Source organism: Mugil cephalus, chromosome 1 (genome assembly GCF_022458985.1).
Source record: "Mugil cephalus isolate CIBA_MC_2020 chromosome 1, CIBA_Mcephalus_1.1, whole genome shotgun sequence".
Classification (NCBI taxonomy): Eukaryota; Metazoa; Chordata; class Actinopteri; order Mugiliformes; family Mugilidae; genus Mugil; species Mugil cephalus.
This window is the reverse complement of record NC_061770.1, coordinates 49,479,676-49,503,758: the sequence shown is the minus strand read 5'-3', so window position 1 is coordinate 49,503,758 and position 24,083 is coordinate 49,479,676. Positions and strand designations below refer to the sequence as shown.

Here is a 24,083-nt window from a genome sequence, read left to right as displayed (position 1 = left end):
ATTAACTCACAGTTAATCGGAATCTTCTTGGGCCCTTTCGTTGAGAAACGTGCAGTTAAGAGAGCAACTGGATTCAAACGATCAAAAGCTGCAAACTGATGCCCAACTTATATTTCTGCTGAGCAGCCCTCAGTTTTTTGTGTCATCTGTTCATCTTTGTTTCTCCAAAACATCTTTTGTTCCATGCGAGTAAAAATGTATTTTTGCTACTAGCTGAATCCAAGCTAACACAGCTACAGCAACACCTTCACAAAGTAAATACAGTTTGTCCGAGCGTGAGAGCTATTCTGAATGAATACTGAATTCAAAGCATCCACCATCTGCACTGCAACAGCCTCAAAGTTAATGGCCAAGCTTGGTTGTTTTGTAACTCTGTTGATAAGAACCTCTGCTTCCTTTCAAATGCAGTCCAAGCACACCATAACTGTTGTTATGTTTAATCATGTTGATTGTTGCGTCTCAGACTCATTGGGGGGTTTCCACAGAAGAAGAAACCGAAAATCTCTGGTTTTAAAAGAACAGTCTTGCGGGTGATGTTGCAAACCGTGCTGCCCATTAATTACAACACAACACACAGTATAGTCAGTTAAATTGAAGTTTACAGCTATATCAGTCCAGACTCACTTGATTTATCTAATCAAACCTTTGAAAGTATTTAATTAAAGTTAGTATCCAGCAAGACAGTTGTGTAATGTGATGTAGTTATAATTAGAAAGTGGATTCTTGAGTCATGGCCAAAAAACTATTCTGTGAGGTCACAGTGACATTTGACCTTTGACCTTTGGTCACCAAAGTGTAATCACTTTATTCTTGAGTCCAAGTGAACATTGGTGCCAAGTTTGAAAGAATGTTTGCAAGAATGGCCTGAAATTCTGCATTCACAAGAATGGGCCGGACACCACCGTCACAGTCAAGGACACCTGGAAAGTACTTTCATGATGCTTAGTTTACAGCTCCAAAATTACTACTTCTGCTCCTGTAGAACACAAACCAATGTGTAATTAATAAATACAAATCCCCACATATGTAAATATTTATCTTTCATCTGTACAGAAACGAAAACCAAGATGAAGGGAAGGTTGTCCATTAGAATTACCCTGCAGTTCTGCTCATGACCACAAGAGTGCTCTCTTGTCCACAAGTTAGTATTGAAGCAGCTTCTCAGCAGTATCACAAACTTCTCTCAACACATTCTTACAGTGAGTATGTATGTTTTTTAATCACGACCTCAGTTTATTTGAGTTTTAAAGTTTAAAAAAAAAAATCACATCCAGGATTGACAGACATAAGAAAGAGAGACAACGTTAATTTGTTTGTGTTTATTTATTTCTAATGTGTTTTATTTTTATTTTTTAATTTTTTTTTTTTATCTGTCCACAAAGTTATATTAGTCACTACTATGTTAGGTCAGTTTTCCCTCACTGCAATGGCAGTCAACTACACAAGAGCCCAAACCCGGCATGGCCGCCCTCACCTCGTGAAAGATTTGTCAGTTCACAAAAAAACCTTCACAGACGATCGCACATTCGGTATCACTTCGGCAAAAATATTCAGATTCAAAATCAGAAGATAAGGTGCAATTTTCACATTATGTAAATCACAAATCCCAAAGACGTGTGCAAATATGAAGAGGTGATTCGTTTTGTGACGAAGTCTAAAGTGGTCAGACAAACTCAAGGGTGCCTCTGAAGATCGTTTGTTATTCTTAGCTCAGCTAAATTAATAGAAGTCAATGGAGGTTCCGTCAAAAAATGGTAAAATGCACCTTAGACATTCAGAATTGCTCTTAAACAAAAAAAGGTTTGGAAGGGTTTGGAAAAGTTTTGCGTAAAAATGAGCTCTTGCGTTCATCCACTGTTTAAGGAGATCAAGAAATGGATGGTCGACTAGGGCAACAGTCATCTTTTGAAATGGTGCATTCCACCAGTTTTCAGACCTTCTTAGCTAAGATGAGTTGAATTGAAGGCACCCACGTGTTTGTCCAACTCGAATCATACCTTCAACAGAATCAGAATGATTAGCTCGAGCGCTGATTCAGCCTTTCAATGAGGATTTTTCTGTCTGTGCAACAAATTTGGAAACGGAGTTTCGAGTCAGAGGCTGCGTTTTCACGTCGAACCTCATGAGGAGAACGCTGCTCAGACAAAAGGGTTTATTTTAAGAGTGCTGTTTTTTTTTTTTGTTTTTGTTTTTTTTTGTCATTAGACATCTTCAGTGATTGGCAGGCCATTTTATTCCCAGCTGCCGACGGGAGGAGATGAAGGGGGCCGCTGCTCAGGTTTGTGCTCTCTTTAAAAAAACACAACATCTCTAGCGCTATCTGTACAACATTCAACAACACGTTTCTCTTGTTTTTTTCTTTTTTTTTCTTTTTTACCATAATGCCAAAACAATAATACTTATCATTATAAGAGCATTTTTCCATCTCAACGGCATTGAACGAACACCACACAAACTGAAATAAAAATCTAATAAAGGCCTCAATACCAGATAGTACACGTCACCTTCAAGTGGTGCTGGAGATAGACAGTTTACGGACGAGAGAGAGAGAGAGCGAGAGAGAGAGAGAGAGAGAGCGAGGGGGCAAACATGGAGGGAGAGCAAGCGTGAAAAAGAGAGGGAGGAAGGTTTGGTTAAAAAAAAAGAACACATGAGAAAAGAGAGTGAAGGAAAGCAAGAGAAGAGGTGAATTATTAAATTTTTATATGCTTTAGTGTCCCATCGGACATGTTTTGGCACCGCATGAAATTAAATACATTAATTATTAGTCTTAGACTTGGGCTTTGGTTTATCAAGGGTTAGTATTAAGACCAAAATGTAGGCTAACCGTTCATCTACAATGATTTTTTTTTAAAAAAACATCTAAAGGTTAGGTAGTCCATTCTTCCGAGAGTCTAGCCACGCTAGAATGCAATAATGAGGCCTAGTGACCTTGTTTAAGGCCTCACAGGCCTGGAGAGCGGGAGAGAAGCTGGCAGGAAAACAGCTTCCCTAGAGAGAGGGGGGTCAAGAGGTAAGAACACGAGAAAAAGATTAGAAAAATGGGCAGATGAAGATAGAAGATATAGGGAGGGTTGAGAATGAGAGAGGAAGAAAGAGAGTGTGTCGATATAGGCTAAGTGCTTTTGGTGAGTTTTACAAAATACACCAGGAAGTGCTTGAAACAGAAGGCACGGTGGCATTGACAGTAGTTGTTAAAGAGACACCACTTAGGGACTTTTACTACAAAACTCATAAGGTGCTCTAATTAAAAAATAAAAACTCATCAACACATTAATGCACATTAAAGTGTGGCTGCAATCGCAGGCTACCCCATCAAAATGTGGATAAATAGCGACTGTTAACAGGCGTAAGGGGATATTAATGCCAAACATTTCATAAATACATCTTCAAACCACAAGAAAAAATCATCATAAGAGATGTTCCTTTTTTCTTTTCTTTTTTTTCTTTTTTTAATTCGTAGCAGTAGATGTGTTTCTGTTTCCTTCTTCTCTCCTCCTGTAACAGCCAGTGCAGGGGATGGATATCCGACACGCTGACCACTCATGTGACTGATTCTTCGATAATCGATGGGGCAACTCTAACGAACACACCACACATTTACACGTTTAAAATGATAATGGAAAAAGTGACAACTGCCATTGAAAAAACGTTTGGTCTATCAATAAAAGTCGAAATAAAAACAACTACTTTGGGAACTCAAACCTTGCACAGTGCTCTGTATAGACATTCCAACTAGTCTTAGCTCACAAGCATTATAATCAATATTACTTATATTGATAACCTTTTTCTGTAAGCATCTTGAAAAAAAATGAACAAAAGTCTGCGTGTTTTTTTTTTTTCTTCGTGTCTTTACAAAAGCTACACATATTCTACTGGGATGTCTATGCATTTGTTAGTGTTTTAATAATTACTCCTACCATTGTCTTTTCTTTTCTTATAAAAAAAAAACAAGAAGAGAGGGAATCTACTCATCTAAAAGACACCAGAACCCAAGAGTACAGTTCACTTCTCAGATTAAGTCCTGCCTGGCAGCGATACTGCTTTCTTTTTCTACCTTGTATCTTCTCTCCTATGGAGAAAAAAAGAAAAAAAATCTTTTTTGACACAGTTGCTAAGTCTCTTTAAAACAACGTGTCAGCTGATTGTTTTTCAGGAGCTCAAGCGTCGCCCCGACAGCCTTCAAACAGACGGCCGCTTCGTGTTTTGTTCGCTTCCACGCATCTATGATGACTTTGAGTTGCCTTGGCAACCCCAACCCGCATCCGCTAGCATTGTAAACACTGAATATTTGACCCATTTTTATCATTCAGCTTTTGACCTTTTGTCACATTATATCACCTACTTTATTTTGTTTTTTTTTTTCTTCAAGCTGAGCCACAAACACCTACAGTCTGTGTCAAGGACATTACGCTATGATGAAGCTTTTCTTTTACAACTTAACTATTCACAACACCCTAGGACCACTTTTAACAAATATAGTGTACTTAAATTGTTTTAAACTGTATATTCAGATAAAATGAGTGACCTATCAGTGCCCCCATGGGCAGGAATACCAGAGACTCTCTGGACAACATACATGAACAGGCACTAACTGAAAAAAATAAAATAAATCATAAGGTTTTCTTTCTATTTTTCTTAAGGACAGTCCAGAAACACGTTTCTGACAAACAAGGCAGTGATATAGAGTTGAGGGAAAGCACACAGCCTGCAACTGTTACCTCATGCCTTCAATTAACACCAAATAGCTTAGCTAAAGTTTGTAGCTTGAAACATAAGATTTCCTCCGTGTGTGTCGTGCTTCGAGGAGGAGCTTCAGGTATCAAACTGTTCAAAAGTCAGTCACAGCTGGCTTCACCTTGGTCCGATAATATTCTGGGATTTACAGTTCGTTATTACCATGGAATAAATGCACGACTCTGGGGTGATCTTGCAGAACCTTCCCCAGATCTTTCACATGTTTCTTTTAAAAATCACCCATCTTAGAGTTAAGTTTGGAAAAAAAAAATAGAAAAAGTGGCCTACAAAATTCCGAAAAGATGCCTCCATGCTCTTTTTTTTTTTTTTTTTTTTTTTTTTACAGGAACTTTACTCTATTTTGTGGTGGACCACACAGTCAGAACTCAAGTAGACAAATAATGCTGTAAAGGAACGTAACAGTTGTCGTTCTATTTTAAACCCTGGGAAAGGTCCGTTCTCAGCACTCCTCAAGTTTGTCCAGAAAGGTATGAAGGGGTCAAACTTTATGTAAGCCTTTTCTCTCTGTAACTCTTCTTCAGTTCTGTGACAAGTGTAGCTGAAATGTTATACGCAATTCTCCGATTTAAATTAAAAACATCCAAAAATCTTTTAATCTGTTAAGACTCTCTCCTCTTCTTCCACCATGTGGCTAGAGCTCAGGGCTGGTGAAAGAGCAAGGGACATCCTCAGGTCATGGTCTTGTGAATCCTCCAGACTGCTGTTCTCCAAATTCTCTTCTAATTCCTCATCTTGTTCCTCTTTCTCCCCCTCCACCATCCCCTTGAGCAAAAGACCATCTCTTACATTCTTTGATACTGAAGCCAAGGAGTCTGGGTGGTCACGAGTGTCGTCCAGATGTTCTGCTGCGTGCTCAGAGAGACCATTAAAGGTCTGGGCCTGAGTTGAAGACCATTCATCTGTGGGGACTTGGGCCTCACTTATGTGACTCCATATCGTCAGTGGGTCGATGTCAGAGTGGTCCATTCTCAGTTTGGTGGACTTTGGGGCTTTCTCTTCACCCAAGAGAGTTGAAGAGCCTCTTTTGCGCCTGGACTTACTGGTGTGGTTGACCTGGAGATGCATGGCCATCAGCTCTCCTGATGACGTACGGAAAGGGCAGAACAAACACTGGCTCAGTTTGACCCCTGTTGAACTATCTCCGTCACCATCCCCGCCACAGACAACTCCTCCTTCCCCTACACTCATGCTTCCGTCCTCTTCCACCCCAGGTGAAGTGCGACGGGACAGGTCTAGGGGTTCAAACCCACCCTCCTGAGTTGATGTCACAGGTCCTTCCTTGTCACTCGGCGGTTGAACCATTCGGCTTGTAGTAAGAGGCTTACGCCGGGACACTTTAGCGGCCTTTGGTGGGGGAGACTCCCTGATCCAGCCCCCTTCCATTCCCCCTTGGTAAAGGGCCCCCATAACCCCAGAGAGATACCTGTACTGGGTCTCAAAGTCGACATCCCTTAGAGCTGCAAGGGCTTTCCGATGCTCCCGCTGGTCAGGAAGCCCCAGGAGCCAGGACTGTTGGCTGGGCCGAGAAGTGGGAGTGTCGGTTGGCCCTCGATTGACTGGGCAGTGGTTGAGTTGAGATCGGCGCTGCTTGACTATTCCAGAGGTTCCAGAGGTCAGATTGTTGATAGTGGAGGTGAGACCAGAGGAGGAGGAATTGGATGCAGCTGACAAGGCGTTGCGTTGCTCTCTGTGATGTCGCTGGAGGTGGTACTTCAGCGAGCCAGACTGAGTACCCGCATAGTCACAGTGGGGGCATTTGTAGGGTCTCTCACCTATGGAAAATAGGATTAAGGAAATTAGACTGGATAAATGCAGTTGGACACATGTGACCGGTATCATGTGACATATTTAGACTAGACCATGAGGCTTAAGTAAATTCCAGTGTTGTTCAAAATTCAAAATTCTAATTGAGATAATATGTTGGATAATAAATGAATGCATTGTCGGCCTTGGTAGATTTTAGCACTGTTATTATGAAATGTCTTGGAGTAGTAACAGGGAAAATCATATGTAGGGTCATTTAATCCATGTTAATTGGGAGGTGTAGTTACACATTTTATAGGAAGGTGGCAGCATCTCATTGCTGATTAAAAATTATACAGCTGGGAAAGATAAAGGGGATGATGTTGCTTATCAAGTGCGGGATATGTATAGCATATAAAATGCGTAAATGACCTTATTCATAACAACAAAAATCTCACAAGAAGAACACAGCTCAGTTGCTGAATACAGAAGCATGGACAATTTGATTTTGTGCCTGGAACAAAAAAGTAATGATGGGATAAAAGTCTCAAGGGGCAACAATATTCTCAAGAGGAAAATGTTATAATTCAATACCTTCGCTTAAAATACAGACCATGTGGTAATCACCTGATGTCACAGTTGCAGTTGTTTGGAAAAAAAAAAGCTGTGATCATGCAAACCACAAAACCTGTGTGATAAGTCCTGTCAGCTGTAGATGAGTAATGATGATGACAGTACTGCAGACGTTTGGCTTCATTTTGGTTACTATCTCGCTTGAAAGACTTGGATGTCCTATAGATACTGGTGACTTGTGGCACCTCAAAAATGGAAGAGCCATTTTTAATTTTGATCAAATACACCAAGCAAAGGCAAATGATACAAAATTGACAATGACGCATGCTGATAAAGTCTTATGAATATGGATCATTAATTAAGAGTGTGAGTGAGTGCCGCGTGAGATCCCAATTTTCATTTAAATCCTAATCGCTTGTCACCAGACATTCACGTATGAGGCTTTCTTGTTTTTTGTTTCGATTTATTTTTAAAAAAACCTGGAAATTGCTCGGCGCAATGTGACTCCTCAACATTTGGAATCATTTAGGGAGTATTTGAGACTGAAACAATACATATTACAGGATCTCAGAAGGAAGTAAAAGTAAAAACGGTGTGAGTGTAAAATGTATTTTCTTTCCTGATATTTACATAAGTATTATTATACAATATTTGAAACTGTGCCAAAGCCTTTTCATTTTGCAAAACTTGAGTTACATCAAATTAGAGAAAAGGGAGATACTGTTTACTTATTCAAGTGGGTAAAAAAATATAACGTGATTTGTACATTATCTTAAGAGTGCGGTTGAAGGGTAGTCAAAGGAGGGACATTTTTAATCCCTGGACTGCTTTGATTTTTCCTCAGAAACTACTGTTAATACAGGCTCTTAAGCAGGAGTTGCTCCAGTGGAGCTGCTCCGTTGCCTGCAGTAGGGGGCTATGATTAGTGCTGGTCAGCTCTCTGGGGTGAATATGTAAAAAAAGAAAAAAAGGTAGTAATAAAACCGTTCCAGGGATTTATAAAGATTTAAAGAGTAAATGTGGTTCGTTGAACTCACAGTAGAGTCTCACCTGTGTGAACTCTCAGGTGCACTTTGAGATGGTGTGAAGAGCGGAAGGCTTTGCCACAGTAGGGGCAGTCTTTTATCCCTCTACCACGCACTCGCTCCCTGGTGTGAACGGAAGGCATAGAAGAGACTGCCGCCAAACCATTTTCTCCTGCAAGTGGAGAAAAAGGTGGAAAAAAAATGTAAAGATAACAGCTGGTGCGAAAAGGCCCCAAGAGAGCTTCTATTTACAATGGAAAAACAGTATGAAAATAATATACTCTTGTGATATTAACACCATTACATGTGAAAAAACAAACACAACCCAGAAGACTAAACAAAAAAAGCTCAGATGTGATACCTTTGAAGCTTGAGATGACAGAGTGAAACCCTGTAGCTGCTGCTGCTTGTTGGGATCCACCACTGTTCAGTTTAGATTCCTGTCTCAGGTCTCCCATTTGTTGGGATCCACCGCTGTGCATCTGAGATTCCTGTCTCACTTCACCGCTGCCTCCTCTTCCTAGCCCCGAACCTCTACGGCTACCAGTCCCCTCCTCTTCACTGCCACCTCCTTTTTGGGGTCTCTGAGTGTGGACACGAGCGTGAACCACCACCTGCTGCAGACTGCGGAACAACTTTCCACAGTCTGGGCATTCCCATGGCCCTCCTGTTCCTCCAGTCTCTTCTCTTGGATCTAGGCCTCCAAGGTAGGCCCTGACTTGGTCGGCCTCCGTGATCACTGAACTCCGACCTGAGCTTCGCTGGCCTTGCTGCTGGCCTTGTTGATGGGGTCTCTGCTGCTGCTGAGCGACTGCCAGGCTGCGAGCCACGAGCTGCCACCAAGTTGCCTGATCACCTCCTTCTGAAATGGTTGCTGTAGATTCACCAGTGCCTCCTCTAGTTGTTCCCCCTCCTCTTCCAGGGTCCCCTCCACCTGAGCTGCCAATGCCACCCCCGCTGCCATTTCCCATCTCTGCCACCTGAGCAACTGCTTGAAGCCTCTCCATGCAGCTGGCCCCGCTGCCATCATTGGGCAAACCCAGATAACCCAGGATGGCTGACTTGCTCAAGCCCATCCCCATTCGGCCTCCGGGTTCCCTATCTGATCTTCCATGCCCACCTCTGCCTCCACCTCCTCGCTGAGCCAGAAGGAGGCTTGAGTAGAGAGCGTTGAGAGACTGATTACTGGCAGAGTTTTTGGACTGATGCTCAGCACCTGCTGGTCCCCCATGGGGTCCCAGGCCAGCCTTCAGCCCGAGTTTGTTGAGATGAACTTTCATGTGGTTTTTGAGAAACCAAGGCTCCTTGAAGCCACGGCCACATACCTGGCACTTATGATCCAAGGAGTCCTTGTGTTTTCGCATGTGTCCTTTCAGAAACCAAGACTGTGTAAATCGCTGTCCACAAGTATCACACCGAAATGCTGGCAGTGAGGGGGACGCAGCCACTGTAGTGGCTGATGTCATCTGTGGGTTACTTGGGGTTGGGGCTGGGGTATGTGTTGGGGTGGGCACTGGAGTGTCAGGGGTTGCAATGATTGGCCTGGAATTGTAAGCTGGAGGCAAAGCAGGTAGCTCAGGGGAAGGGTGGCACTCCTGCAAGTGAGATGCCAGGCTCTCTTCTTGGCTGGCAGAGAAAGGACAAAGAGTGCATTTATATGGATTGTGGAGAATGCGGACATGGCGCGCCAACTCTGAAGCTGTGCGGAATTTTCCTTTGCAGGCATGACAGCGAAACGTAGGCGCTATAGAAGTTGACGCACCCTCCCCGATGGTGGAAGAGTAGGGAGAGGTCACAGACAGCGGGTCCTCTGTAAGTGGAGGGGTCAAAGGTATGCTGTCATCCAGTAAAAAGTTTGGGTTCTGGTCTGTGTGTAGGCCATCGTCAAGACCTTTGACCTCACCATTGACATCCTCTTCTTCTGTGAGATGTTGGATGAGAGTCCCTGGCAGTAAACGCTGACTTGGGTGGCTTCTGTGATTCGGGATTAAGTCTTTGTGGTTCTGCTGGATTTTGAGGTGTTGCTTTAGGGGAGCTGATGGGAGTCCAGCTCGGTATAGGGCCGAAGCTCTGCGATCTCGGTCCAGACTGTGAGCTCGAGCGTGAAGGGACAGAATGCTTTGGAATCTGAATCTCTTCCCACACACATGACAGGGAAACCTGAGTGCAGGCCCTGATGAGGCCCCTCCGCCTCCAGGTATCGCCCTGGTAACAGTATCCTTCTGAAAAAGCTGGAGGTCTAGCTCATCGTTGCAATTTCCACTCTGTCCTGAAGAGAGGGCAAGCTCCAGGGCACCATAACCAAGTAATGGTGCTGATGGTGTGTCTGGGGGAGAGGAGTCCAAACAGGGGCTGCATCCAGCTTCTTGACCCCCACCTCCTGGGAACAAAGCCACTGCCGGGGTCGGTGATGGCGGAACTCCATCCATCCCTTCCTCGTCATCCTCTTCATCCACATCGTGGTGACTGTTATTATTGTCCTCATGCAAGGGGAAGGGAGAGAGGGAGAAATAAGGCGTGGTGTCTGGGCTCTGAGGGGAAGGTTCGGGGCTGTGAATCGGAAGGACAACCGGGCTGTCGGGTAGAGAGAGCTGGGTGTGAGGAGAGGAGGCTTGGGGACTGTGGTCCAAAGATGGCAGTGTTGGGGGCGACTGGGGCTGCTCACAAGAAAGAGACAACACACACTCCGGTGGAGAATCCATCCTCTTTCAGTACAAAACACAGAGAGAAACACAGAGATAGATAATAGGCTCATGACTTAAGAGGAGTTACAAGTTAAAATCTCAAGAAAAGGTTACATTTGCATGTTGTGCATAATTATCTCCTTCGTAACATGACCTTGACCAGCTCTGTAAAATAACCAACACTACACATAATTCAAGTTGTTTCTTACTGTATGTTTTCATACATGTGTGAAAATGGGAGTAGGGAGTAAAGAATTACCAGCAGTGAGTGTGATGTTATGCCATTCTTCAGTGTCTCGGCCGAGGGGGGACACACTTCTGTGGCAGCCTCCTCCTTTAATTTTCTGGGGACAAAAACAAGCAAATAAAGAATAATCAGTGATGACAAAAGAGAGTCTTCACTTACATATCTTATTTGCAATCAAAAATCAAACAATTACGGCTCTTGAAGCTGTTGCCAGTCGCAAAACACATTAAACAAATCATTGAAGCTGTTATCGAAGTAAAGGCTTTAGGTAAATCAGGAATATCCGTATCAGTCTAAAGCTTTTGAGATATGGAGCGATGATCTGCAAGTTGCAGGTTGTTGCTAAACGGAATTAAAAGCAATTTGCACGGAGACACTCTGAATGTACTCCGTCATAAATGCTAATAGCAAACAATCAAATGGATCCTCATTATAGCGCTGTTTTGAACGTGCTTTAATGTATGTGCATGTTTAAGTAAGTCTTCATTTGATCTTCATTTACTCCTCACAGTCTGCGTAGGTGTGTGCGCACACTTGAATGTGTAACAGGTGTGCACCTGTTCTGCCTCCTGCATTCGTTCACAATACACTCCAGCATACTGTTAGCACATATGGGATGATTAGCCGGAGTGTGAATGTGCATCGGTGTGTGTCTGTGTGTGTTTAGGAGTTAAGGGCACCACCACAGGACATAGACAGTCCCAAACAGGATGGGCGCGCAATGTTTTGACTTCCCCACACGCCCTTCCTGTACACTCATACAGTAGCAGCTTTTTGCTTAAATCAGCCCCATACACATACACACACACGCAAATACACACATACAGCACACATGCACTTAAGTACAATAATATTCATTAAATCTGCTGCTTGGGTGTGGTGGCATTCACCCATTCATTGCTTAGTCATGGTTACTTGCTTAATTTACAAATGTGAGCTTTGTTGTGTTGACTGAACTGCGACTGTCACCCCGGATAACACAGTCAGCTAAAATGTAAAGTGTGATATACAGCATATTGAACACACAAGCGTTTTGGCAAGCATGCTCACACGCCCAGATATTTTGAGTGCACAGCAGTTAGACGGGATTTATGCACATAGGCTGTTCTGGCCCATCATTCGGTGGAGTTTAGACGCAGCACGGGCGCCCACAACAAAACAAAAGGTCATATATCACTGTGGCAAACAATGGAGCATCTGTGTTCGCAGGTGTGTCAGCCACATTTTTGTTCACATGGCGGTACGGTCACATATGTGTTTATATGATCTGTTGGATTTGTGTGTGTGTCTGTGCGCGCGTGTGTGTGTGTGTGTGTGTGCCTGGATGACAAAGAGATTCTCATGTAGCCAGTTGACATTTTAGCTCAGCTATGACTCACAGGGATATCACACCATATCAATCACATAAATACACACACACTCACACAACCACGGGGTCCTTTCTTAATCCACCATTATTGTTCTTCCTTTCCCTTCTGTCTTTCTTTCTCTCCCCGATTCATACTTCTCCCATCCCCCTCTCTTTCTCTCGCTCCCTCCCTCCGTCTATTATTCACTAATTTTCTTTCATTCTCTCCCTCTCTCTCTTTCTCTCTCTCCTTTTTTTTCTCTCCTGCAGTGTTGCCAGTTGGCAGAGTGCCAGGGAATGCTGATATCAGCTGGTAGATTGGGCCCTGCCAACATGGCGAAGAGCAGAAATGAGAAAGGAGGCAGACGGAGGGAAAGAAAGAGAGAGACGGAGAGAAATATACAGCGCCGTTACAAACTGGCCAGTGTAGAAAAAAAAAACATTGTCAGAAGCCATGTGAATGAAAATGATTTAATTTGATTGCCAAGATGGTGTTTGGGGAGGGGGGGCAAAAAGACACAGACATGCTGGAACAGAGAAAAGCAGAGACATCAGAGTAGCTGGAGTGGCAGGCTGGGGCACAACATGAAGAGAGAACAACACATTTAAGAATCATTTGAAAAGTCAACAGAAATGTACATTCAGATAGAAAGAGAAAGGAGGAAAGAAGGAAAAAGGGGAGACTGGCTATCCAAATGTATTTGCGGCAGTGTTAAGCCTGATGGTATTATCATATGAATATCACCATCACAATGCATTGTTCCACCGTGACGGTGGCTGTCGCCAACCACCAGCCCTGTCATGCCAATAAAGAAAATTTGGATAGATGGAGAGAGGGAGATAAGGTGCGGCAAATGATTCAGGGAGAAGGGGGTGGGGGGGGTGGGGGTGTGACTGAAATCAGATTGGAGTCAGGTGTAGCAGAAGCACATAGAAACCCAGGTGCAAACGAACCAAGAAATTCACTGACGAACCAGTCAACTAAACCACCTCCGCACGAGGCCAGAGAGGCATTCGTTCACATCACCAGATACTCATCCCAGACGAGCAAAAAAAAAAAATGCATGCACATGAGCGGATTGTGCTCGACAAAGTGTCGGCTCCGGCGGACGCGAGCGCCGCGCGAGGACGCGACGCGTGTGCGGCAAGAGATTTTAGGAGTGCATAGCGGAAGTGCACGTTCAATGTCGGGTGCAAAACGCAAATCGAGCCATGCAAATCACACGGAAGGCCTGACGTGACGCGCATGCCAAAAGTCTGGAGTGGAAAAAACAAAAAAACAAAAATAAACGAGGGCTTAGCTGGGTTCACCTTACTCCAATCCCCCCCCCGACCCTGAAATTTCCAGCATTCTGTGTCTAGGTGTAATGACATTGCAATTCGCACGATAATGACAGCTTAAAAGCATATTGTACCGTTGTGTTAAGCATTTCCATCGCGATGTTTGTCATTACAGTAATTGCAGTGCAACTTTGTGGGCACAGAGGTAACTGGTTTTAGTCCCGAATTACTTTCACTGGCATCTGCACATACCTGTAATAATAACCTGCATTGTTTAAATATTGATAACGTCCTCTGGATTGTGTGTCAAGATGTGCGTTTTGTGTGTGTGGGCGGCGGGGTTGCTGCTGAGTCATATATCGCGTCCCTAGTATGATAATAGTTACCAAGGGAGTAGGAACGCAATATGTTCAGACAAGTTCATATTTTTGGGGGGCGGGGGGGGTTTGATGTCACTGTGTAAATATCCACTGAGTGCTACGCTTTAATAGCGAAGCCAGTTAGCGCAGGTTTGTACACGCTGCCGAGCTACACATAGTAATTGTAAATATCTGGGTGTGAACTCCTTTCACTTGTGTTCTGTTAACGGTGTGTGTGTGTGTGTGTGTGTGTGTGGCCAGGAAGTGTAATGTTGGTACAGGTTTACATTAAGGCGTGTGAATGCATGCAGCGTGTGTCAGTTGTTCCTCAGCTTTTAATAACCAAACGCGCTTTCTTTCTCCTCCTCAGGTTGTTCATTCCACTGCTACTTTCAACACGACTTTCAGCCGTTTGTGACCCCTTCAGGAACCCCGAGGTTAAGAACCAATGAGGAGGAACTACCTTCGTGTTTTCATCCGCGCCTGTGTGTGTTGGTTTATTTATTTATTTATTTATTTTTCCACGTCCTTCGCCATACACCTAAAAATAGGCATCTGCAAGGTCTCAGGCTCGGGCCTTAGGGCTGAAAGTAAATCTGGAGGCTGTGCGTGCGCGTGCTCCCGTGAATCCTTACAAGTGCATCTTTCTTCCCTCCGTACTACTTGAACTCTCATGTGATGATGCGAGGTGAGGCGTCCTTCGGGGATAAGCGAGTGCACCGAGAGACTGACCGCACACACACACACACACATAAAAAAAAAAAGATGGGTGTGAAAGTGAAGATGAGTGATTGAGAGAGGAAGAGGAGGGGGAGTCGGCTCTCTGTGCGGTGCGGCACAATTTGGCCCCGTGGTCTTTATCGCACGGTCACGTGGCGAACTTCCCCGCAGACGGTATTCATTTCCTTTACTTCACCTTTCCCTGAACCCCCCTGCTTCGCTCCAACTTCGCCTGGCTCTCCCTCTCCACTCATCTTCGGCTCCAGCAGTGATAAGGAGAAAGTCTCCCACTGCGTCTCCACCAGTAACCGTAAAGATTTGACTTGTAGATGGCTCGCGCAGGAAGACACGGTTTCGTGTTGGTCTGGGAACAGAAGTGGAGTTGTGAGGAAAGAACTCGAACGCTGTCCTTAGCTCCTTTTTCTTCATCTAGTTAGGCCAAACGTTGAGAAAATGTGAGGCAGCACTTTCTCCCTCCCCCCCCTTTTTTTTTTTCTTCCGGTCTACCCTCAACACTTAATTCCTCCTACTCTTCGTCTCCATCTCCTCTCAAGCTTTTGCTCCTTCTCTTTTTGAATGAATTCCTCCTCCAGCTGAGAACACGAGCTGACACTTACTCGCGGAGCGCCGAAGCGGCAGCGCCGCCACAGTGCCAGATCTGAGTGACGGAATCTCAACGTTGGAAACATCACAGCATCTCGGCAGAGAAACGGGATTCTCGCTCCAAGTCATACGGGGCCGCGCTGTCGTCGAAACCAATGCGCGGGAGCGCAGAGTGACTCGTCTGATTCGGGATTACAAGACCGAACCCTTGAAAGGGGAATCGGTTGGAGCATGCAAATCACTCCACGTGTTGTTCTTAAAAGGCGTATCTGCACTCGCTGACGATCGCCTGCTGGGGTTGAAGGGGAAAGACGCAAAGGAAGGAGAGCAATTACGCGTCCCATAGGTGAAACCACCGTTTTCCCAATCACACACCCAAACCTCTGCAGAAACCTGTCAGTCAAATGATAAACACCCTAAAACTGACAGAGAAATGAAAGGATTCTAACTCCCGTCAGCGACGCCCAGTTCCCTTCAGTGTCCTTGAGCTACACACCCACTACCCACCGGCTCCAGGGATGCCGACCCTAAACTGTGACCTCCTTGTGGAATTTGTGTTTCACATATATCAGACATGTGAACACCTAGAAGAGCCTTACTGTAGAAAAAATAGTAACTGTAAAAGAGTACTGGGTTGATTCTTTAGTCACCCAGGGGAAATTTGCGGAGCATGTGTTCCCTTTCTTAGTAACACCTTGCTTGAAACGGTTACAGCGTAAAGTCGGAGTAGTTAAATGGACACCGCTTGGTGCAGTTCCAGATTACCCACTGTGCTCAAGGGGACCTTGGAAAGTGGCTTTTCTTGGGGGATTCGAGCCCTAAGATGAAGACAAACACTTTGCGGGACGTGTTCTAAGTGAAAGTTCGACCTGAGTTGTTTAAGGGCTGAAACCCCTCTTGCTTCCTGACCACCGCGCAGCTGTCCAGTTTGGACGCGTCGCAAAGGTAGAAAGCTCGCCACCTCTCGGCGATCACACGGGTTTTCCTACCTGCTTCGATACGTCCAAACCTGAGAGAAGACGATCCCCCTACCTGTCTGCTTCTACTGGAAGAAATAAATAAATAAATAAATAAATAAAATTGGGGTGGCCTGCAAACTCAACAAAAGTGCCACACTATTTAAGTAAGACCCTAAAGCTCTAAATGCGCTCTAATCCCGAGCAGCCAGCAGAACTCTCGACAGTCTCAAAATGTCACAATGCAGTAGATTCTCCCTAACTGAGGGCAAGCAGGTGCCTCTCCCGCAGCGCACTAATGACCCAATTATATCAATCAGAAGCCTTGATTGGTGCTACACTCGTCTCCCTTTTTACTCTCTCTCCCTCTGTCTCTTTCTCCCTCACGTACAATCTCGCTCCCAAGTGCCACCTGGATGGGGTGTGTGCGCCCCTTCAAGTACAGTACGGCACGTACAAAGATGGGAAGTAGGCGGCATTGACGGTGGCCGTGGAGGAGGAGGAGGAGGATAGTGCTCGAGCACAACGGGGAGACAGAGGTCTGAATGAGGCAAAACCATTAGACCCTTCTTTTTTAAACGACGGGGCTTGTGTTTTATATTCGCCGCTGCAGCTAGAGCCCGATCAAATCACAGTATATCGGAGAGCACGCAGCGTTTTCTTTGATAGAACGTACGACATTATGTGAAAATGCTTCGAAAGGCTCGTTTCGACTAAATGCACAGTTTCCAAATCATGTTATATCAGAAAGCTTGCAACCTGTAGAGGTGTGGACATCTTTTAATAGAGATTTTTTAGCAGAGGGTAAAACATGCTTAGCTTGTGATCTGTCAATCTCAGGAAAGGTCACTCTTGTGCGCCGCAATCTAAAAGAAAAAGGCTTATTTTGACTACACGCACAGTTTCCAAATCACGTTATACCTAAAAGCACACAACCTGTAGAGGTGCGACAACTTTTCTAACAGATATTTGTTAGCAGGAGGCAAAAGCTGTGTGAAAATGCTTCATTTTTGATCTCTTACTCTTGGGAATCATCACTCTTGGGTGCAATAATCTGCAGAAAAAGACTCATTTTGACCAAATGCACGGTTTCCAAATCATGTTGCATCTAAAAGCACACAACCTGTAAAGGCGTGGACAAGGCTTCGAACATATATTTGTTAGTAGAAGGTTAAATAAAAAACTGCGTGAAAATGCTTAATTTTGATCTGCTAATCTCGGGAAAGGTCGCCCTTGTGTGCAGTAAGCTGAAGAAAAAGACCAAAATGCACAGTTTCCAGGGAGCACTCTCTTTCACAATCTTATCATTTTATTTATTTAATTATTTTATTTTTTTGTGAGAAGTTAAGTGCCTAAAAATGCCCAAATGATGATAAAAAAAAGATGAGGAAAAGAGAGTTTAAGGCATCCCTGATTATAGGACAAGCAGGCAATGTCAACCTACTTCCACTATGCACACAGCTCTCAAGAGTGTGACATTTTGGGTGGATATAAAAATAGGGCATTTCAGGATCCCTAAACATATTCCATTGGATATAGAAAAGGCGACGGGAGTGTCTTTGGTCAACCCAGATGACACGTCTGCGCCTTATCTCAAGAGGAATTTCCTCCTCGCCCCTGTGATGTGCGTCAATAACGTGCAACCATTTTCAGCACGCTCTTTCCCCTCTTCTCTCTCGCGGCCATCTCAATTAGAGGCACATTAATGAAATAAATAACCATCAACAAACAATGCACTAATAAACGCCCCCCACTAAAATGAGATTAACCCTGCCCGCAGATGGTGTCCGCGCACAACCCCGCTTCCAAGAAAGGAAGAAAAGAGGGAAAAAACGCGATTAAAAATCATAAACAGTGGGGATGTAGTTTGGAGAAGTCGGGGGGTGGCGTGTGTGTGTCATGTCAGCCTATCTATCGCTCTCTCCCCTGCTCCATTTTGTTCCTAAATTTTCTATACAAAAGATTAAGGGAGGGGAAAAAGACGAGTGAGCGAGCAGCGAGAGGACGGGAGGAGGAAAAAAAAAAGTGCCATCATGGATTTCATCTCGAATCCTCTGCCAATCTCGCATCGACATCAGTCCCAAAAAGAGACGCCGTGTCCAAAAACGCACATTTTATAAACCGGTGATGAAACCCGCTAAACTTATCTTTCCACAATACAATTTGGAGGTTGCACACACGCACGCACACGGATACAGCGTCGCATGCCACACTTGCTATGCTACTTTCCGAGCTTCTAGACCCGGGAGGTGATGTTAGGACAGCTAAACGTTCGTAGTAAACATTGTAGTAAAAGTATAACGTTTATAAAGCAACGTCGCAGCCCATGGGTGCGTTTTTTTCTCTTCTTTTTTTTTTTTTTGCGCATATCCCAGGCGAGAGTGGCGGTGCTTATCTCGAAAACAACGCACCACACAATGCCTAATGTGTGTCCAACAAAAGAATTAGTCGAGCTAATCGCATCTGCCTACAAATTACGCTTTGTGAATCAACTCTCTAACATGCAAAATAAAGAAATTTTAAAAATCCACTTTTACGCCCGGACAATATGTCCGCGGCTTATCGAAACCCTCCGTTACGCACCGAGAACTTGTCCTCTCTCTCTTTTATTTTGTAACAGATACTTTTTTTTTTTTTTAAGTCATAGGTTTTATTTATTTATTTATTTATTTATTATCGGAGAGGCTACGAAGAACTGCTCCCCTGCTCGGATGCGAATAACTGACAATAAAGAACTTCTTGGTTGAAGTTAAGGAGACATCATTTCAGAAACAGAAATAAACATACATCTGGGAGCACTCCGAGTGACTTTTCGTGCACTTGCAACCATTTTAAAAAGTCGCCTCTGATTTCGGGTTTGACTGAATCGACTTCTTTTGACTGTTAACGCCGAGTACGTTTCTCGACGGCGCGATTTTCTCCGCTTTTATTTGTATTTCTTGTCTCTCCCCGGTCGTGTCGGAAGGTGAGTGAGGGCTACATGCATGTATGTAGCGGCCACGCGCGCACATACGCCGGCTTACATACATGACACACGCGCTAAAGTGGTCCCGAGCGCGCGCGGTTAACATACATGCCTCACGCCAATCACTCACACGCGAGCACACGCGCGCGCGCACACACACACACACAAACACACACACACAGAAGATTATTTATTTATTTATTTTAAAGAAAGCGAATTAAATTTTTTACAAAAAAAAGACACGGCAACAACTACGCTGGCCATTATCCCGTGCGTTGCCCGTGGAGGTAAAAAGAAAGAAGGGGGCAACAACAACAACAGTCGCGGCAAATACAACAATTATTTTTGGAAATGTTTCACCACCGCCGTAAAAGTGACTACACATAAACACAGCGGTGGCTAAAAATGTAGATGAATTAAGATATAGGATATATGTTGAAAGTAAAGACTCAGTGTACTTACGGGAGAGGCGGCGAGGAGATTAATGACACGACACGTCATGATTACGTTTCACTTGAATTAAATACATTACGAGTTGGGAAAAAAATGGAAATCAGGGTTGTATACAAGCATACGCCGTTTCCCCCTCCCTCCTCCCTCCGTTTGGTCACCCTCTCTCTCTCTCTCTCTCTCTCTCTCACTCTCTCTCTCTTTCTCTCACACACTCTCTCCTCCTCCTTCTCCCTTTCTTTCCCTTCTCCCCTTCTCTCCTTTCTTCTTGCATTTTTTCCCATTTATTGTACAGGAGTGAGTGAATAGGGGGAGAGCAGAGGAGAAGTGGGAGGGAGAGTGATGTAGGTTGGAAATGTTAATTATAATCTCAGCACGGGCACCATTTTACAACGCTGTCATCTCTTCACATTTGTATCCTAAATATGGCATCTGGGGTGGCGGGTAGCTGACAGTTTAGAGACATTTTTTTTTTAAGGTGGGGTAGAGGAAGGGGAAGAAAGTTTCACACCCGATGAAGTGCGATAAAAGTGATGATGGGGGGTGAGGAGACGGCAGCCTAAATAGTGGTGGCGAGGCACCCCGGAAGCACATGGCAAACACGGGGAACAAAGTGCACATATTTGGATGCGGGGTTCCCAACGTGAGGCCGGGTGAGCGATTGGGGGCCCTTGGGAGGTTTCCTAAAGGTCGCCAGTAAAAGTAGCAGCACTGGGAAAGTATTCAGTTTGAAAAAAAAAAAAAAAAAACATCAAACAAGTATTCAGGTCTAGTAAATGCGTGAAGTGAATCTTATGATGCACATTTTTGTAGTGTACCCACTTCTTTCAGTTGCCAGTCGCTAAGTTGTAGCAGGTGCACATCCCTAATCCGTGTACCAGCCTCAACACAATTTGCATAAATAAATCTCTGTATCATCCTGTTTTGATTAGGGTGCAGTTTGGGAGTACTCACCTTTTTAGAAAGGTTTTATTCTGTGCTACATTTATGTGACTTTTGCCCCGAGGCCACAAAGTGCACTTTATTGACTGTGTGCCTGCATCAACCGCGGCATCATATCCAACCTGACTAAGTCAAGAATAGACGAAGAGCATGAGTGGAGCTCAGGGGAGCAGGTGATGCCTAGGCGGAGGGCCACCCTCCTGTGCAGACGCCCACCTGCCACCCAAAGTGGCCACGCCCTTAATTATCCGTAACTTTAACCCTCAAAACAAGTCGGATATTTGAACACGGAGCTCTACTCTGATTTCATTCGCAGAGTTTTTACCACTTCTTCGTCTATTTTCCGAGCCCAGAAGTCGCAGCTTGACTTGAGCCCTGAGAAGAAAGTATTTGAATGTTAGAGGTCAAAGGTGAACATGGCTACACAAAATACATAACCCAAGATTACATGATGACAAGATTTGACAAAAATATCCTTAATGCAGTGAGCGTGGAAGCACGTGACCACGGTGTGCGCATATTTGGATGCGGGGTTCCCAATGTGGGGCTGGGTGAGCAATGGGAGTCCCCTGGGAGCTTTCCAATGGGGTTGGCAGCAAAGGGAAAGTAATCAGTTTGAATAAATCTAATCTATCCTCTCAAAACTAAAAATATTCAGGCCTTATAAAGCGTTGGAAGTGAATTAAATGTGAATCCGTCTTTTTCACATCCTCCTCCTGGCTGATAACCGGGACTCCTGTTCCACTGGTAGTCCACCACGCGCTCATTGGTTTTTGCTGACACTGAGTTTGTCTTTACACCATGTGATAAAGCTCTCTATTAGTACTCCTCAGTAAAATTAGTCTCTAAGTGGAGACGACATGTTTCTCACTGCAAAGTTTTTCACTCAGATCACGCAGTACAATCAACGTAGTGAAAACTTCCGCTTTGCCAAAAGATATAGTTCTTATTGAGTGCCTTCAGAGTCTTAGCTACATTTTTTTTTTTTATATGAGTCTGGACAGACATAGATGGGCCGAGGCATACAACCACTAGTTGGTTGTTCTATATCCTGCTGCTATGGCTCTGCCTCTCAAAGCCTCTAATTAGCTCTCAAATTGTATGTGTTATGTATTGCATGTTTTCCTCTCACAGAATAAGAACATTTTCATAAGGTTTACTTATGAAAAATACATTTAATTAAATCAGCGATGGTGTCAATCATCTCGTAACAAAACAATAACACAACTGACCCCTGTCAAGTGAGGTTTTGGGGGAAAAATTACTGCAACTATGAGATAATGAAAACGGATGGTTACGGAAGGTAACCGTGGTTCTGTGAATGAAGGTCAACACGCCACTGAATGGGTCTCTTGCTCTATCTTCTCTTGCTTTCTTCTTCTCTCTAATCTGAAACCACAATCACACTCTCCAAGAGGAGAAAAAGACAGAAGAAGAAAACAAGAGAGAGTAGAAGATAGAGAGAGAGACCCATATGGTTGACCTGGTACGAAATAGAATCACAATAACTGCGTCAAGGAAAAACTGATAAAGGGCGGTAAATAGTGCTTGGGTTGCAATAATAACAGGCAAAGAGGTATGACAGCCAAATGTCTTTTCATAGTTTTTTTTGGTCATCAGGGCTAATAATCTGTTGATTGACAGTGTAATAAACTTGAACTTGAGTTTGATGCTGAAGACTGAAAGAATTAAAGTTGTCTTTTTATGTGGCATTTCTTGCACTAAGCACATACCTAACATGTTCTCCAGCATCTTGCAATCTTTTTAAAAGTTCGTTATTTTCTGAAAAACCAACTCATCTTGCACATGTTCTAACGTTGCATCTAGTGAGATCCAGTTTTTTGGACTTTCATGTCCCTGACGACGTAGGCGCATTTCTTGGATATTTATGGGCGGTGCCCGCTCTGATCACTGGACACGACCAATCGGAGCAGACTGGACGGCCTCCGTTCCTTCTGACAGGAAGCATGTAAATATGCGGCAATAAACAGAGCTCCATTAACTGTTTCACTGGGGCTTTAAACATACTTCGTAATCTAAGTGTCTGAAGAATTCCAAAAGGAGCCGACAGTCACAGACCTTTGACATATTGTTCCATGTAGAGTTAAGAAGTTTGTACTTCCTTACGTAGAGTAATGCTTTTCTGCTGTCCAAGTCTAACACCTTCTCTCATGTACTGACTTTATTTAAGAGTCAAGTTGTTTATTGCCATATGCTCAGAAAAAAACAGAGTTAGTTTAGACCATACAATCCGATTACTTTACAATTGTCCCTTAGAAACACATTAGTGTTCAGCCTGACGTTTGTTGACTCTAACTAAAATGATTGTTTTTGTCAGTGGCGTCTGGTAGTTTGAGGAAAACAGAGTAGAGCGCTGCAGCCCCACCACCCCCACCGCACCCCACCCCCCTCTCTGACTTCAAGTTAAAGTGATGTTAATATTCTAAATATAGCGTGCACTGATGTTGATTGTTTTTTTTTTTTTTAGACCGGCCTTGCTTTAGCTGACTAAAATACAATATGCTGCCAACCCTCTTGTCGTGTACTGTATGTACGATGGTGCTTATGCGACCCCACTTCAGTGAAATCAGCTTCTCCTGTTAAACGTTCCAGCACATACTGGACCTTATGCACTCTACTACTGGGGTGTGAAGAGTGCAACAGTGAGCGAAGACGTTTTCCTCGTTAGTTTCAGGATCTTCATACGAGGCCTGAGGTCTGATTTAACAGGAATCCAGTTGTACGTACTGTATATCCCAGACACCATTCATTTTGATTCGTACATTGCCTGAGTTGTAAGCTGCATCCTAATATGTTTGCCCTGGAATAAAAATCGCTCTGACAAGCAGACACTTGATCAAATATCTTCTATAGATCTCTTCCCTCGACTTCGTCCTATTCCTCCTGCTTCGGCATTTGAAGGTCTTGAACGCTGAGTTCGACTGAGGCTTCCTGCAGTTACCGCTGGTATTCACTTCTCTGATTAAGTGGCTCGCCAGAGCGCGCGCAGTACAGTTTAAGGGCAAATGGCAACAGCAGAAAAAGCAAGAAAGTCGGATCTGCAGCACGTGGGCCAGGGAGCTCGTGGAGTGGCGAAGCCCACGCGCCTCATCCACCATCAAACGGGGATCTAAAAATGTTTCACACCAACAAAAAAACGACACTCAGTCTGCCTTTTGTTTATCCTCCCGTTTCTCTGACTTCCTTCAGCGGGGCTCCGGCGTACGCGGCATTTAGCCGCGACCTCCGCCTCTGTGTGTTTGCTTTCTCCGCCACATATAGGGGATAGAAGTCAGGTCATTGCGATGTTTCTCAGCCGCGGGCCTCGGCTGGAACATTCAGATGGGGTGTGCTCGCACGCCGCGCGAAAGGTAAATGTTGGCCGGGATATTCAAATGTCTTTGCTGACGCAGAACATATCTCCTGGAT

At 44.3% G+C, this 24,083-nt stretch overlaps 1 protein-coding gene across 2 annotated transcripts; it reads right to left on the bottom strand.

Annotated features, from left to right (window-relative positions):
- Nucleotides 1-1,304: 1,304 nt before the first annotated feature.
- Nucleotides 1,305-19,887, bottom strand: znf219 (zinc finger protein 219). Of its 2 annotated transcripts, none has more exons than XM_047594031.1 (5): nucleotides 19,725-19,887; nucleotides 11,043-11,127; nucleotides 8,461-10,808; nucleotides 8,125-8,271; nucleotides 1,305-6,530 (listed from the first exon to the last, which is right to left on the bottom strand). In XM_047594031.1, the coding sequence occupies exons 3-5, from the start codon at nucleotides 10,799-10,801 to the stop codon at nucleotides 5,350-5,352; spliced, it is 3,669 nt and encodes a 1,222-aa protein (XP_047449987.1). In that variant the 5' UTR covers nucleotides 10,802-10,808; nucleotides 11,043-11,127; nucleotides 19,725-19,887; the 3' UTR covers nucleotides 1,305-5,349. The 2 variants fall into 2 exon arrangements, with proteins under 2 accessions (XP_047449987.1, XP_047449977.1); XM_047594021.1 differs by having other exon boundaries at nucleotides 8,461-10,804.
- Nucleotides 19,888-24,083: the final 4,196 nt, after the last annotated feature.

Coding starts and splice junctions, on each gene's coding strand:
- znf219 (XM_047594031.1), bottom strand. CDS start 10,801: ATGGATTCTCCACCGGAGTGTGTGTTGTCTCTTTCTTGTGAGCAGCCC. Junction 8,272..8,460: donor TGTCATCTCAAGCTTCAAAG/GTATCACATCTG, acceptor CTCCACTTGCAG/GAGAAAATGGTTTGGCGGCA. Junction 6,531..8,124: donor GCACCTGAGAGTTCACACAG/GTGAGACTCTAC, acceptor TATTTTCCATAG/GTGAGAGACCCTACAAATGC.